The 17,976-nt window shown below is 39.0% G+C and overlaps 1 protein-coding gene across 1 annotated transcript in view; it reads right to left on the bottom strand.

Annotated features, from left to right (window-relative positions):
• The window catches only part of LOC118407122 (potassium voltage-gated channel subfamily KQT member 1-like), a 158,033-nt gene that overhangs the window by 109,339 nt on the left and 30,718 nt on the right, over window positions 1-17,976 (bottom strand). Inside the window, exons 2-3 of the mRNA XM_035807542.1 lie at window positions 16,138-16,228; window positions 14,340-14,466 (exon numbers count right to left, since the gene is read on the bottom strand). Of these exons, the coding sequence (XP_035663435.1) occupies window positions 14,340-14,466; window positions 16,138-16,228 (218 nt within the window). The remainder of the gene's footprint in view (window positions 1-14,339; window positions 14,467-16,137; window positions 16,229-17,976) is intronic.

Genomic DNA, 17,976 nt, shown 5'->3' with positions numbered 1-17,976 from the left:
GTGTCAATGTTGACATGTGTAAAATTATTGTAATTGACAAGTCTGCAAATGTGAAAAGTGAATTCTGAAAATTTAGAACTTAACATTCAACTGAGTGCCAGAGAGATGTATGGGGTAGTCCTTGACCCTCACAGGACTAATGCATTAATTCAAGGATGGGTTGGATAAACTACAGATACATGTACTTCTGGGTTAAAATGTCTACAGAGAGCCTTTTTGAAGGCCTGTGTCACTTAGATGAAATATGAACTCACAGACACAGAGTGTATAAACAAATATCTGCATGCTCACACACACACACACACACACACACACACACACAGGCAGAAAGACAGACACACATGTTAGACAAAAAATGCACAAACACACACTCACAAATACATAATATACACAAACATACAATTATGATAATATTACATATATACATACATGTAGTTTACACCGCTAATATAAAGGTACAGTACATAGTACAGTTTTTCCAGTATGACCTGTCATCTTAAAGAAATATGGATGTACACACACACACACACACACACACAGTCATACACACGCGCACACACACACACACAGACATATGTACACATACAAACATGATACACACACAAACATACAACTATAACAATACATAACAACATACATATAGTCACACACATTCACATAGTACATAATTATATAAACATGTAGAGCTGATTCTAGAGTGTCAGAGAGCTGTCCTCCCCACACAGGACTTGTGTATACAAGGATAGCTTGGATAACCCACAAATTATTCTGGGTTAAAACGTTTACAGAAAGGGCTCTTTTGAAGGCCACCAGACACACATACGGCTCCAAATCTGATCTCCATTAAGAGACTCTTGACACTAAAGAAATGACCCAAACAAATGGACACGGACTATTAACCAATGCGCTTTCGCATAGACACACAGATGTACACAACACATTCTTTTATATACATTTTTGTATACAAGTCTCATGGTTTCTAAGACTCGATAAATAAGTACTAAAACTTCGGACAGCCAGTTTTCGACCTGGCTCTGAGGACTTGAAGTCAAAGAAATGACCCAAATGAACGGACATGGACTATAACCCCAGCGCTTTCGCATAGACACACAGATGTACACAACACATTCTTTTATATACATTTTTGTATACAAGTCTCACGGTTTCTAAGACTCCATAAATAAGTACTAAAACTTCGGATAGCCAGCTTTTCGACCTGACTCTGAGGACTCCATGATTAATACACCACCACATAACACTTACAGGTGTTCCTATCCAGCCTTCCCTATCCCTCCCTACATCTCTGACTGGATTTATAGCCGTTCCTACTCCAGGCGATTCACCACAAATGGGCCTGCAGCACTGTGGTATTAAGGGGATCACTTCAAGCTACCCCATGGGATAGTAGTCCTGACTTATAGCTACAACACAGTCTGGTAATGATACAAGATTGGGGATAGCTGTGTGGTATATATAAGTCAGCTATATATCATGTAATATGCAGTACCTTTGCACTTTGGGGAAAATTGCTTTGCGGTATTTAGTAGTAACTCATGGACAGAATGATAATGATTTCTATCCATATTTTTCTATCCACAAATAGCTTGACATTTTACGTAACTTTCCTGTGGTCTATATGTAATTGCTAATTATAAGTAGTACTAAATATACTGGTGGTGTATATAAGTAAATACCAGAAAATATCTGTATATACCCAGTACATGGACCAGGTAGACATTTAGAAATACCTGCACAGCTCCAATTTTACCTGCACTTACCTGTATATACGCAGTACATGGACTAGTGCAGCTTAGGTGCAGGTAGACATCAGAAATACATTATAGTATACATGTATGTTTCAATTTTACCTGCACTAACTTGTTACAGTATATCTAGCTAGAATTTCCAATACTGCAAAATGCTATATCATATATTATATATAAAATTGGATATTGCTGTCAAGTGTAAATTTGAAACAGGTACACTGAAAAAGTTCATAACAATAATATAAGGCTACCTATTAAACATCAAAACTACCTAATACACAAGGATTGTATTCCATTTTTAACAAATCAATTTGAAGATGATAACATTTATGTCTGCATTGACTGTTACCACCTATAAAGTATAAAACAAAAATAGCAATGGTTCCTGAACAATTTTAGTATGATTCATACTTCCTATTAAATTCAGAGTGGTGCAGGTAAAATTTGTCTGATGCACCAGGTAATTTTCAGTGTTACCTGCACCAGTGCAGGTATGCAGAAAAAAGTATTTTGAGCCCTGATTCTTCTGCGAACACTTGAGTAATATCCAGGAAAATTGCGCCCTAGTCTGATGAATTTTAGACTGTGTCTGGAATAAAGACAAAGCAGTGTTCCATCTATGCCAGACTGCCTAGCAGGGTTGTAGCTAGCCTTAAATCATTTTCCGTCCTCTCGATTTTTAATTCTATTGAGCACCCAAGGTCCTGGGGGGGGGGGGGGGTCGTTCATTCTCCCCCAGAAAATTTTGAAATCTAGACCCTCTGAAACCCTATTTCCTGCATTTTGAGGTGTAGAATTTGCTGATAGACAAGCTGTTCAATGGCATCTGTTTTAGGTGAAAAATTACACAAGGGAGACATTTCTTACTACATCTTTACATACCGATTTTTGTCCGTCACAGAGGACGGAATGGGCAAAATTTTTTTCGGCCCCAGCTGCAAAATTCCGTCAAAGGACGGAAGGATGGGTGCTGGCAACAACCCTGATGCCTAGCATCAGCTGTATGATACACTCATGTCCAAATTACTCCTGGTAGATTACTTCCCTACAAATCAATGTGTCGGCACATCAATGTGTAGGCTGATCTATAGCTAGTGCATCACGGTTGCTATTTCTGTTACCTTTGAAGTTGTGGTCTGCCTGCCTAGAAGGTAACGTATGATCTATATGTACGGTGATATAGAGTGCATTGTAGACTGACCTTTACTTATGATACCCTGCGGTGAAGGGATATATATGCTGTAGTAAATGTGAGAAAACCATTCGTCAACTGGCTGCTTGGAGCTTGGGGGCCGTGATTTCGGGGTCGCGGACTTGACATTGTAATCAAGGCTGTCCATCTTTAATTTAAGGTTCTGTGATCTAGATCTAGAGCTTGTCAACTGGGACCAACGGCCTTTGTATAAAATTCACCTTCACCGTCAGGCAGTTTTTAAAGCAGTGTGTCGTAACAGCAAGAGACTCAGTTTGTTTTAAAAACTTGACAAAAAAACATGAATATATTTGTCAGTTGGGCTGGTACTTCAGAAGATAAGCAGGGCTTAAAATACCACCTGCATATACAGGTTAGTGCAGATAAAGTTGGAGCTGTGCAGGTATTTCTGGTGTCTACATGCACCTAACCTGCACTGGTCCATGTACTGGGTTTTACACTTAAATGTCCTATAATACTAGGTGTATATGGAGTATTGTTATTAGCTGCATTGACTGTTGCCACCTATAAAGAATAAAAGAAAGGTTCCTGAACAATTCTAGTATGATCTATACTTCCTAAATTCAGAGTGGTGCAGGTAGAATTTGTCTGGTGCAGGTGATTTTCAATGTTACATGCACCAGTGCAGGTATGCAGAAAAAAGTATTTCGGGCCCTGATAAGAAAATTACAACTTCATGTATTTCATTCATGTCATACCCGCCAGAAAAAAACCCTACAAAGTTTACTGTATAACTCACCAGGAGGCAAGAAACTTTGGCATCCTTGAACCAAAAATTGCAACATCAATTCCAACATCTGAATCTGGTATTCGAATGTTTGACAGACGGTGCACGCAAAGTGCGTTTGAATAATCTGATCCAATAGAAGCCTGTGCAATACAACTTCAAAGCGCGTACAATACAGTAACTGTAAAATACGGTCCACTCCGGAACAGGAAGGTACTATTACATGTAATTGATTCTACACAAGTCTTTGCCATTTTACAGCATCTCAATTCTGGTTTGATACCACAAATCAAAGCTTTAGTGCTGACAGGTTGTAGTTGTGCAAGTAGAAGTGGAGGTTTCAAACAGAAGATCCATACAATAAATTACTCTCAATACATGCATGTGCACATTTTTCAGGCTACAGTTTGAAAAGAAAAACATACAGCATTTGTAAGCCCATTTTCTATGTGGACAGACAACTGTGATGGTCTCTGTTGAATAGTCCAAGCACAGGGGAAATGCAGGAGAAACTCACCCAACAGAAGAGGAGATATCTTCTGTGTGTATCATGCCTTTTTCCCCAATCAGAGAGCTTCTAATGTTTTTTTGGGGGGATATATATCTGATAAGTTTCTGGATATTAGCTATGATTCTATTGGGTTTTGCTTCTGTATCTTTCAGTCAAACACAAGAATCACAATGGAAAAGTGTTCTTACTAGTGTACGTTGATTGTATGACTGAGCTTTGCGAGGGCTGTCCTTAGTGCTGATTTACAAGTAGCTGTAATACTGATACATTGGCCCTGACTTATAGCCTTCTAGGGCTGAATACCTCTTGGTTTCTTGAGGCAGATTTGTAATGGATGTTTTTACGACCGAATGGTCGCTGGTATCCAGTAAGAAACGAACTCTTGCCAGACGTATGAGCGACCCAAGGGCTGACATAGATCAACTGTTTGAACTGTGTTCCCGTTGGTAGCCCTTATAACATGTGAGTAATGAGAGAATTGTATTGAAGTCTGTCTTCTGCCCAAGTTTGCAAAGTTGAGCATGAACAGATCATACTGTAAATACATTTAAGGGATTTGATTTCGCAGTAGTAAGAAATAACACTTTTCGTGGTGGTTTTAAGTTCAAAGTAGCACCATGCACTGTAGTCTATTAGTGCCATGAAAAAATGTTCGCGGTGATTTTAAGTTCGCGGTAAAGCGGCCACCGTGAATACTGCGCACATTAAATAAGTTTCTGCATTTACAGTATCATCATGTAAAGTTTGGAAGTCATGTTCTGAGTTCACAGTTGAAGAAATACAATTGTGATAAAAATGCATTTTCAGCATATCACAGTGGAAAGATTAAAAAAATGGCAAAATGTCTACACTTAACAGTATTTTAGGACAAGCTTCTTATTAGGGGGACAAGCATTAGTTTATGTACTGTTTGAAACCCATTGAAAATCCATGTTTATATCATTCGCATCTCATAATTATGTACCATATAGTAAGGGCTCCACTAGTTTCATGAAAAAGACAATACTAAATGGTCAAAATGTCTTTCGGGGGTAGTACATTGCTATCACAGGGAGTATGAACACGACAAATAGTTTTCCACGCCCCCAAATGCTCAATGGTCCTTCCCTGAAGTCCTTTACAACATTATGGCATAAATCCTTTAAAATAACATCATAATATGCTCTGTAACTAAGATCGTCTCCACACACACCAGTGATAAGGGAACCAGACAAACTCAGAAAGAGGATTTATCGAGGATTTCAAATTTCATACTGCCCCGCAGCAAAAGGATTATATTCCCAGAAAGGCCATGTCTATCAAAGCAAATCCTTCATACCGTCTGACATTGGGATTTAGGATTTTTCTGCAATTTTGTGGCCCAGACGAGGTATTGACAAGGGGAGATTATTGTCAGTGAAGGCTGTATTGTAAAAACTTACCATGTCTGAATTCTATTTCTTACCCGAGTGGGTTCTATAATGTTGTTCATACAGTAACAAAGCTGAAATGTATGGTACAATTTGGGGCAAATTGTGGGGTAGTGTGGCGCAATTGGCAAGATGTTCCATTAATAGCCAAGTTCATAAGCCTGTTCTGTGTTCGAAATCCGTTGATGTGCCACCGATCTTGTGCCCTTGGGAAAGGCACTTTACACAACTTTCCTCACTTCACTCAGTTTAAAATTAGTACCTAGCTTCAGTATGGCTGTCCCTCGCATAAGACATTAAATGGAGGTCCCGTGTCTGGGGAGAGCCATACCCCAGGCACGTTAAAGAACCCACCACACGTGCGATGGTGCAGTGTGAGTGGTTCAAAACCTACAGTACCTTGGCCGCACCTGTGGCGATTCCTGTCGTATTGAGGTCACCTGAGTGGCGCCGAATGGCAGCTCGCTCCAGACCCTTGCGATTTAGCCCCGCCTATTGTAAGCTCCTTGCAATTCAGCCCCTGGCTGCAAAGAGAGTAGTCAGCCCACCCAATAACAACAATAATAAATGGACTCGGAAGTGTTTAAGGAGAGCCACACCTCGAGCACGTTAAAGAACCCACCACACTTATCTTAAAAAGTAGAGGTCCTTCCCAGTAGGAGTGGTTCAAAATCTACAGTCCTATGGCAACACCTGGGGCAATTGCTGTCGTATCGAGGTCACCTGAGTTAGCACCAAATGGCAGCTCGCTCCAGACCCTTGTGATTTGGCCCTGCCTATTCAGGGCTCGAAATACCACATGCATATGCAAGTTTGTGCATGTAAGATTAGTGTGGAGCAAGTAAGTTTAGACCAAACTTGCACCAGTGCAAGTTACTTTTGTCCTCTAATACCTGACACTGTGACATTAGAAAAAGCTTACAAACACCAAGAATATTATCTGTCATTGAAAGGTAAAAGAAAATAACACTTGATAAAAAAGTCTAAGTTTGTCCATGGAGGTTAGACATCCATGGAGGTTAGACATCCAGGTAAACAATATTTCAAGACAATTCCATCTCTACAATGCTTAAGATCCCTTTGGTGTTGTCTTACCTTGATTTGCATTTAAGTCACATTTGCATACAAGTTAGTGACTTTAATGTTCAACTGGTTTTTCCAGTTATATGTACATGTTATACTTGTAATGAGTTGTTCTACCACTTCATTCCAGCGATTAGTGATGGATGTCAATCGCGAGGCATGCAGAAGAAATCTATGGATCTTATCGAGTTGTAGACATTGGATTGATCTTTAATTAAGCCTAAGTTCACCTTTTTTGAAACTGTACAATTTAAAACTAAAAAAAAAAATATGCTATGGAAAAACAAATACTTAAAAGTATCCAAACATGTGGTCTTTATGTATCCCCATTTACTCACATACATTTGCAAATTTTCAGAATAGGAGATAAAGAGTTAACAGTTCACTATTTTGGGTTGTGCAAGTAAGTTTCTTTTGGTGCAAGTTACCTTTTGCTCAACTTGCACTGGTGCAAGTTAACTGAAAAGTGTATTTCGAGCCCTGCTATTGTAACTGTAAGATCCTCACAATTCAGTCCCTGGTTGGGAAGAGAGAGAAGTTGGCCAATCCGATAAGAACAATTTCAATTACTTGTACGGACGGAGGGCAGCAATTAGACCAAAACGACTTGACACGTTCAACATCTGCATGACAGGGAACAACGGACGCTAAACCGGATACTGAGTGAGTGTGTGTGTGCGGGTGAAGGAATACATTTTTATACCTGACCTAAGAAAAATGATTACCATCAAAAACATTGAATGCAGTAAATAGTCGAGTGTATACATTCCACAAGCTACTGACAACTTGTATCAAAACATTGAAATTCAATGCAGAATATATCTATTCCCTTCAATCTATGGAATTTTGGCATACAAGATGACTATCTTCTAATGCATGGACTTACTGCATGGCCCGGAGAAGAATTCCTAGGGACACAGATAAGGTTCTAGTTCAAAGGATACTGCCTCAAAGGCACCTTTTTAACAGGTTTTTACAATTGAATGAGGAAAAAGATTGGGTAGTTGAATACTATAGGAGCCTATCTAGTTGTACATGTTTATACTTATAAAAGACAACATGGTGTATCTTATATCACCCGAGATAACAGTCCGAAGCATGAGGGTGATACCCACATGAAAACAACAAAGCAACAACACCCACTTAAAAAAAAAAACACATTATTTTCAATATGATGTGAGCAAGAAGTTGAGAATATTTGAGAGAATGTGTACAATCTCACCCTCAACAGTAAATAACGCCTATAGTCTACATGTATATTAGGTACAAAATGTGTCAAACTTTCTGGCACTCGGGACCCTACTCTAATCCCAGAGGGCAAACAACAACTGAGAACAGGTGCTAATTGACTCATTAGGGGTTAGATAGCATCAAAACAGTAGTTAAAATTAGATATGTATGAATTAAGATCTCTTTATGCTAAATTTGGCATTTTGACTTTCACTTGTTTTCTCATTCTCAAAATGAATTGAGAAAAAAACTGTAGTTGTCATTAATATTGAAAGCTGAGCAAGACAAAATTCTGTGATTTTTTTGACCATATGGATAACATAATTATCAAATTTTGTTGCCTCTAATTTTCTGTTTTCAACGAGAAAATACAGCTTTTTTGGTACATACCAGTACATAGGTAGTACAATAAGACTGTTTTTTTTATGTACATAATAACCAAAGATACAAAAGTTTTATTCTAGAGGTATATACCAAATTGTTGTAAATAAAATTTCTTTTGGTACTAGTACACTATAACATAACATATTAATACGTATTCTCAACGGTATGAACAAAACTAACTTTCAAAAGAAATCTTGGTTGGGAATAGTTTTCTTAAGATCAGTCACTGTCTATTATATAGTGTGCCTTCAGCTGTTGTGTAACTGTCCATGCTAAGCTGCTACTTTATTGCATGACAATTCTAGAGGAGCTTAGAGACCTGAGCCGAGTGGGAAATGCTGTGGTAAGATGGATGAATTCTCACACATGCTCTGACGTTGATACAGTGCTGACTTGCACATATCTCACAGGGATAGGTGGAAACGTATCTACGGGAGTCGCTAGGGCTTAGGAAAAATAGAAGTTATGTTTCCTGTTTCCCAACCAACTCTAGCAAAGTGCCAACTCTAGATTTTTTGTGTCATCCGCTGGGAAGGTATTAAATTTTCAATCTGAGTGATTGAATTCAATACACACTTCACAATGAGTGACTCAGATGTAGGTTTTGTACATGTACAGTTGAAGTACAAAAATGTAGTTAACATTGTCTTTCTTCAGTTTATGTTCATTGCAAATTCTTGGCCATTAGGGCTAATTGCAAGAGACAAAAAATGAAAGACAAATAATGGTTAACAGTATTTGTGACTGCTCTAGTCTAACTTAAAGATGTAACTTATTCGGGTTGATTTCCTTTTCAGAGACAGTGGAAGAAGAAAGATCCCACTTTTTCTGCAATGTGTTGGTTTTGCGACATTGAAAGGAAAGTAGTTTTCTTTCTTTTCTGTAAATGTGGAGATATTACTATTAAGATAGAATTTGGTGTTTTTTAAGAGCTCTTTTCCCTCTTTATCATAGAAGGGGAAGTTTGAAATAAAATGTGTTTATAAAATTAAATACATTTATGTTTATGTTCACTGTACTAGTATATCTTAGTGTACTAGTGTAACTAGTGTATCTAGTATATCAAAACATAATTTTGAATATACCAGTGTTCAGATACATGTACATTCCATTTTTACATGTTTTACGATGTTTTGTTAAATGTATTTGTTGGATCACTTGGGTCAAAATCAGGAAAAAAAGATTAAAAGAAAAGAAAACATCCCTACCAACTGACCATATTTTTCAGGATTGTGAAGCCAAGGAATTGTTGTGTTTCCTGTTTCCCTACCAACCCTAGAAAAACCTGCCGACTCTAGGCTTGTTTTAGGTGGGCAGTGGAGTCACATAGTTTCCAGTCAGAATTTTATTTAGCTCGCTTCTTTTCAATTAGGGTAAAAACTATATCTAATGAAGGATAAATGTATAATTGTATCAACTGATTTGTAACTATTATGCACAAAATTAAAGTTTGACTTTGAAAATATATGTGTCTTCATGCATTTCAGTTTTACTTGTTTAAACTGAATTTAAAAAAAGAAATGAAAAGAAAAAACATAATTCCTTTCTACTGACCCTAATTTTTTCAGGCTTGAAACAGAAAACACAATATTTTGTTTCCTTAAGGCCTAACAAGAAACAGGACGTTATTTTTGCTAGGCCGAACATAGCCGTAATACATGTGCCCTTATGTGTCCAGTGTCCGGCAGTGATGCATATATGCACCTGGCGCAAATCTCCAACGTGACGCACCGCACCTTTTGGTTTACCCTGTGACTCGGAAGATAGAGTATTTCAATTTGAATGAACCGAAGGCCGTCCCTGGAGCCGCGCAGTTGCAGATTTGGCTAGGTTTAAGATGAATCTGATAGTGTTGGAGGGAATGTATAGTAAAGCAAGTTTAAAGCATGTTGGCAGAATATAGAATGCTGCCTCTGGTAAAGTTGTCCCGTTGGATTTGAACAGAATAAAAGAGCAGCTGCCAACCCTGCAGGCAGTTGATCTAGCTCTAAAACATGCCTGAGAAAGAAATAACTCTTCTGTAAAAGTTTGGAGAAATTGACAGTACGTCTTTGAAGCTGGGTTGTGAATTTAGCTAATAATGAGGCCTGAAAAAATGCTTCCGGTCAGTTAGGATTAGGAGTGAATTAAATAAATCCAACAATACTGCTTGTTACATGTATCAATGAAATGCAATAGAGTGTGTTTTTTTTATCATCGTACTTTGATTTTTTTTTATACAGACATATTCTTAGACCAAACATACATCATAAATGGAAAGGTTTAGTAGTAAAGTGTTTCTTGTGTTTCTGATAACATTCCTGAAATGAAGGGTTGGTTATGGTAGGGATTCTCTTTTCTTAGCCTAAGAAATCATTCATTTGAAGAAAACATACAGGGAATTTTAGATAATTTCACATTATGGAGTACCGAAAAGATCTCTATCTATATATATATGTGTGAGTTTCTCATGAAACAGAATATAGCCTGAGGGCTGTTGTTTGAGTAATGGTACAAGTCATGTCTTTTGACAACAACCGCTTGTAGAAGGCAGAGACTAGATGTGTAGGTCGCTGTTCCTCCCATAGGGGTGGATGTACACATGTTTGTAACATGGGGTGACAGGCAGTCACTGTAATTGTGTAGAAGGAATACTTGTCACTATGGTTGCTTGGTAAAGCCCAGCAGTACTTGGCAAATGACAAGAGAACATATTTTCAGAGGACTAGTGAAAATCAAAAAGAGTAAGGACTAGGAGTGGGTACTACTAGACAGTGTGGTGTACTGTGTACCTAAACCCACAATTAGATTCAGGTCCGGATTCGAATCCATAGGTTTCGGTTCAGGTCCGGACCTAATAAGTCCGTAAGTTTGTTTTTTTGGACCCGAACCGAACCGTTTTTGCAAGTCCGGATTCGGTCCAGCATATCGATACGCATCCCTAGTACAGTGTAATGGTACAAGTACTGGTACAAGTACTGGTATAAAACCATTTCTTTCATGTTGGACGGGTCCGAGAAAACAGACTTGAAAAAATCAGTAGATTGAATTTCGGATCAAGTAGAAAATGACCAGATTATATCACAAGAGTTTACATGTTTTGGCTCTTACTGGAATAACAAAAGCAAAGTAAACAAGAGTTTAAAGGCCATTTCTATCAAGTTTCTCTGTTATTCTCAACAATTCTCAGTCTAAACAGTGAAAAAACAAGTTCCTGATTGTGGAATAAGAAGAACAAAAACCACATTTACCAAACTTCCGGGATTAAAGAAAGTCCAGAATGTTTTTCTAGTGAACCAAATTCTGAATTGATATACAAGTATTGCAAGAATAAAGATCTTATGGTTTAGAACCTACAAAATACTATATTTGATCTAACAAGAAACATACCTAAAACGAAGACTAAAAATCACTTCTTTTTTTTTTTAAATTTATGAAAATTTCTTGTTAGCGTGAATCATGAGAAATCCTTTTTCCATGAAGACCAATATATTATCTTGGTACAGCCTTTTTCTGAATATGAAACAGGACTGTGATTGCTAACTTCATATTTGGTAGCATTTGTCATGCACCATTACCCAGTCTGACAATCATATTAAGGTGTTGTCAGTGTCATTATTGAAAAGTGGTGCCTCGGGAGCTTTCCTTGGTGCTGAACAACCTTCAAAGGGTAATTTACTATAATGGCTTCTTCTGCTTGTCACTTGTATGGCAGGACTAGATTCAGCATTTAGGAGGGTCTGCATGGGGGGATGCTGGTAAGGCCTAGAAAAATGTTGTGTTTCAGTCCTAAAAAATTAGGGTCGGTAGGTAGGGATTATCTTTTTTTTTAAATTTTTTTTTGGCTGACCAAACTCTAGTGTGACATATTACAATAGTTGAATACAGTTGAACAAAGCAAAATGAAATGCATGAGGACATAAAGTGTCATTCAATGTCAAACTTGAATGCTGTGCATAATAGATACATTTATCCTTCATTTATGGACAAGAAGTGTTTTACTTCAACAGGAAGCAGACTGTTCTAACTGGAAGCTATGTGACTCCACTGACCACCCAAAAGAACACTATAACTATAGGGTTGGCAGGGTTTTCTAGAGTAGGTAGGGAAACAAGAAACACAACATTTTTTTCTCTAGGCCTAACACTTAACAGTTGAAGTTTAGAAGTTCAGGTAATGCTTAATGGTAAATTCAGAAAGACCAACAACACTAAACGGTAAATTTAGGAGTACATGTAACACCTTAAATGTAAATTCAGAAAGACCAACAACACTAAACGGTAAATTTAGGAGTACATGTAACACCTTAAATGTAAATTCAGAAAGACCAACAACACTAAACGGTAAATTTAGGAGTACATGTAACACCTTAAATGTAAATTCAGAAAGACCAACAACACTAAACGGTAAATTTAGGAGTACATGTAACACCTTAAATGTAAATTCAGAAAGACCAACAACACTAAACGGTAAATCTAGGAGTACATGTAACACCTTAAATGTAAATTCAGAAAGACCAACAACACTAAACGGTAAATCTAGGAGTACAGATAACGCTTGAAGGTGCTTTCAGAAAGACCAACAACAATTAACGGTAAATTTGGAAGCTTTCTAACGCATTCTGCAGGACTGAATCACCTTCATGTAGCGGCAGAACTTTTGTGTCACCTGTTGATTTATGAGAATTCAGAGCCGGCGACAATAACATCATCTTAAACCCATCACTGATGGTTATCTGACGCTGCCTTCGCAGGTCTACTCATTAAAGAGAAAGGAAGGAAAGGGATGGGCTCCACCTTCCAATGCAACATACAGTGATATGTTTTTGTTATTGGGTGGGCCGACTACTCACTCTTTGCAGCCAGGGGTTGAATTGCAGTTGAGGAGCTTACAATAGGCGGGGCTAAATCGCAAGGGTCTGAAGCGAGCTGCCATTCAGCGCCACTCAGGTGACCTCAATACGACAGTAATTGCCCCAGGTGCGGCCAAGGTAATGTAGGTTTTGAACCACTCACACCGCAGCATCGCACGTGTGGCGGGTTCTTCAACGTCCCTAGGGTATGGCTCTCCCCAGACACGGGACCTCCATTTAACGTCCTATCCGAGGGACGGCCCTAGCCAAAGCTAGGTACTCATTTTCACCTCAGTAAAGTGAGGAAAGTCGTGTAAAGTGCCTTTCCCAAGGGCACAAGATCAGTAACATGGCAGCTGGATTCGAACCCGCTACCTCTCAGTCATGGGCCGAACACAGTTCCGCTGCACTACGCGGTCCACACAAACCACCATAACGACCCACTGCCTTTACTAGGGCTGTGTACCTTAATACCCATACCTGTACCTGTACCTAAACAAACTAAACCACTATTGAACACCACTTTTTGAGACTAAAGATAAGTAAATTTCAAATCAAAGATGACTACTGCGATAATCGTGCAGTTGAAAATTAAGAAGACTTTGTTTTGAGGTTCCAGTCTTCTAAATCCTCACATAAAGATGACATTTTCTCACTGAAAAGACAGTTGGCTACATTCATAACTTACAGATAATTGATAAACTTGCTTACAAATAGGTAAAGTTACCTGTACCTAAAGTAAAACCCATGTACATGTACCTGTACATAAAGTTTCTTCAGGTACATGGCTCTAGCCTCTGTATCTGTATCTATATAGCTGGTATAACCGCCGTTCGGTGTAACACACCAGCTTCGCAGGCACACGGCGCGGCAGCGGCTGGTGATATTACACCGAAGGACCCCTCACATCTAACTTTTGCACATCTATCTGCAAGCATTCTTTCAAACTACCCAGAAAACTGTGCTTGGTGATAACAAATTCCACTCTATTAAAGTATTATAATTCTGGGATAGTACGAATTTTTGAACACATCAATCCTAGGTTAGTAACAACTCTGGTATTTGAATGCATGACTGTTTCTTGTTCTTTTTTGAGCTGGTCTCAGATACTTACCTGTTGGTATGTCCACCAGTTTGTTGGTCATTTTGTACAACATGGAAAGTCTGGACATTTTCCTTACTTACCGATGATAGAGATAGGTTTCCTGGCGAATCGGAAGCGTCCGCGGATGCCCACATACTTGCTGCGACAGCCTGCCGACCACAGTCGCACGATGTACTCCAGACCAAAGAACACCACCAGAAATATTTCCTGTAGGAACGTTTCAGTTTCACATGTAATTTGAGAAAAATTTCCTTTTGTAATTTTTATTAATTGATCGCAAACCTCATCTGTCTTTGTGCGGCCCGTTTGCCCTTTGACACGGAACACGTGAGAGTGACGTCACTCGAGTTTCGCTGGGCGGGCGGGTTGCACGTTTTTGCTCTGTTCTCCCTTTTTCTCACCCTCCACCACCCCTTTCTCCGCCAAAGGTTATTGAAGGTTTAGAATTTACTTATAGTTGTTTAAGTAGTTTTAGTGCAGTGTTTTCCTCCGAAAAAGTTTTCTTGATTTAACTTTTTCCTTTTTTCTGCCAAACCGTGTCTTGTTTGAGTTTGTTCGATAATTCTGGATACTAGCTTGGACTAGCTACAACATAGTGAAAAAAGTTTAAACTTTGTTCCATCATAAAAGGAAACTCACCATAAATTTTCGGCCGAAGACTTCGACCTTTGTCAGATGAATGACTCGCTGAACTAATTGGGAAGTCGTTGGATGACGTGGGGTAGCAGCGAATCTTAAATGGCGATTGATCCGTGAAGGTGGGGGGAAGGGACGGGGAGTGGGGCCCGGGTGGCATACGCGATGGGGGGCGAGGTCGGGGTAGAGGGACGGGCCCGGGGGGTGGGGGGGGTTGGCCCTCCCGCCCCTTTGGGGTTGCCCGCATCACATTGGGCTACCCTGACGTCATCCAACGACTTCCGGATTAGTTCAGTGAGTCATTCATCTGACGAAGGTCAAACTCTTTGGCCAAAAATTTATGGTGAGTTTCCTTTTGTGTTGGAACAAAGTTTAAACTGTTTTCACTATGGAATTTACCAACACAGATGAGCTTTCATTCGGATAGCTACAACATACTTTTCAATGACAGTTAGCTTTATTTCGTGGTAGGAGAGAAAAAGGGAATCTTACAATGTTTTAAATTTGCTGCAGAACTGACTGTAGTACAGTAACTGTTGTAGTAATACCAGTCCAGAACAACTGTTTGTATGTTAGTGCAACCCAGGTATGACATAAGTTGTTATAATGTGTAATGTACATGTACAGTATCAAGGTTCCAAATACCACCTGCATATACAGTGCAGGTATTTCTGGTGTCTACCAGCACCTAACCTGCATTGGTCCATGTGCTGGTGTCTACCTGCACCTAACCTGCACTGGACCATGTACTGGGTTTATACATAGATGTTCTATAATAAAGCTGTATATGGACTGTTTTAGCTGCATTGACTGTTACCACCTATAAAGTATAAAAAGTATAAAGTAGAAAAAAATAGCAATGGTTCCTGAACAATTTCAGTATGATCCATTCTTCCTGAATCTAGAGTGGTGCAGGTAAAGTTTGTCTGGTGCAGGTAATTTTTTATGTTACCTGCACCAGTGCAGGTATACAGAAAAAGTATTTTGAACCCTGAGTATGTATCGTATGCCAAAAAGCAGTTAGTTGAAGGTGGATATACATGTAACCATGCATAAATGTTTTGAATGTTGAGGTCATATATAGAAAATATACTTTGTCTACACATAGTACTTAAACAAATTTAAAGGGGTAGGCAGGAAAAAGACAGAACAAAACTTTTTGTCTTAGTTCTAATATTTGCAGTGATGAGGTCAACACAAAAAGATGAACACAAAACCATTGCGAAAATTTACGGTACTTACCATCCAAAAGAGCGTCGCGTTTGCCAGGACTGTGTAGCTGTCTATTGTAGAAAGAACACTGAAGATGAGGCAGACTAGCACCATCACAAACCTGTACAAGGCAAGAGAACAAAAAAATGGCAATCAGAGATGGCATACTTCACCCCCTCAGACAGATCTCTCCCTCTGGCAGAACATATAGAAACTGCACTGCAAATGGGCACACATTAAAGATGAAAATACCGTAAATGCAGAAACTTTCGCGGTGGTTTAATGTTCGCGGTTTTCGGGTGGTCACTTCACCACAAACTTAAAGCCACCGCAACCATTTTTCCATGGCAATAAGAGACTGCAGTAGTGCATGGTGGTACCGTGAACTTAGAACTTAAAAAGTCCTTTTTCCCGCTACCGCGAAATCAAATCCCCGCGAACTTAAAATACATTTACAGTAATACAGTTAAATATGAACAGTACACACACCAGTTCTTCTGACATGCAAATGAGGAACTGCTTTGCATACTTAACATAAAAATGGCAAAACCGTTTAAAGACAAATGGTAGGAACTTCACACTTGTGACATGAGTTAAGTAGTTGAAGGTGAGCATCGCCATGCATACATGTAGATTATGTAAATGTGGAAGTCATTTGCATGAAATCTATTTCATGGAGGTATGAGGTCACCAAACTCTAAGTACATGATATATTTCAATATATTGCCATTTCGCAATCTGCAACCTCCAGAAATACTGTTAGTAATTCACTTTATCTTCTCGGTACCAAACTTTAACGGTCTGAGAAAATGTAACAGGTGAGAAAATGTAACAATGTAAGGAAATGTCTGAGAAAATTTAACAAGTGTTCTCGGAACTAAATTTTCATGGTGAACCCATTATTTGCTATCGTCACCAAGACAAATTTTTTGTAATCAGTAATGATAAGTTCACTTAAACAGTTGTCACTGTGAAAACCGTGAACATTGAAAAAGTCAGGAATTACAGTAGCTTTTTTACATGCAGATAACCTCCTTATCTGCATAATTTATGCACAGTGATGTCTACCTTCAGTAACAAGTAACAGGGCTCGAAATACCACCTGCATATGCAGGTTAGTGCAGGTAAGATTGGAGCTGTGCAGAAATTTCTGGTGTCTACCTGCACCTAACCTGCACTGGTCCATGTACTGGGTTTTATACATAAATGTCATATGATGTAGGTGTATGTGGATTGTTATTACAGACTGTAGCTGCATTGACTGTTACCACCTATAATGTATACAAGAAAAAATAGCAATGGTTCCTGAACAATTTTAGTATGATCCATACTTCCTAAATTCAGAGTGGTGCAGGTAAAATTTGTCTGGTGCAGGTAATTTTCAATGTTACTTGCACAAGTACAGGTATGCTGAAAAAAGGATTTCGAGCCCTGAGTAAGAATCCAATCTCAAATACATGTATATTCCAGCAAACTTCAGATTGGTTTTGAGCCCATTTTGATATATAACCTAGTTCCTAAGCGTATCAGTCATTAATAACTGTAGAATATGTCCCAGCAAGGTGACTAATGCCTTTGGGCCATCAACTGTCAGGCCGGAAACAGCTTCAGCTTGTGCTGTAGATGACAGATGACTTCTGCGTCCCCCCAGGCCACATAATTAATCCCCCGATACATCTCCAAAGGTCTAGCAGCAGGACCCATCAACAGTCAGTCACCAGGTTTCTACCAATGCTGTAGCCAGGATTTTGTTTTGGGGGAGTTTCTTTATACCCCCCTCACATTAGGCGCGATTCGATCGAACGACGAGTCTGCGAGCTCTAATTTACGAGGAGGTATGACCCTGATGCCGAGGAAGAAATGGCAGAG

Source organism: Branchiostoma floridae, chromosome 19 (assembly GCF_000003815.2).
Source record: "Branchiostoma floridae strain S238N-H82 chromosome 19, Bfl_VNyyK, whole genome shotgun sequence".
Taxonomy (NCBI): Eukaryota; Metazoa; Chordata; class Leptocardii; order Amphioxiformes; family Branchiostomatidae; genus Branchiostoma; species Branchiostoma floridae.
Note: the sequence above shows the minus strand (reverse complement) of the source record. Positions and strands in the feature narration are given on the sequence as shown.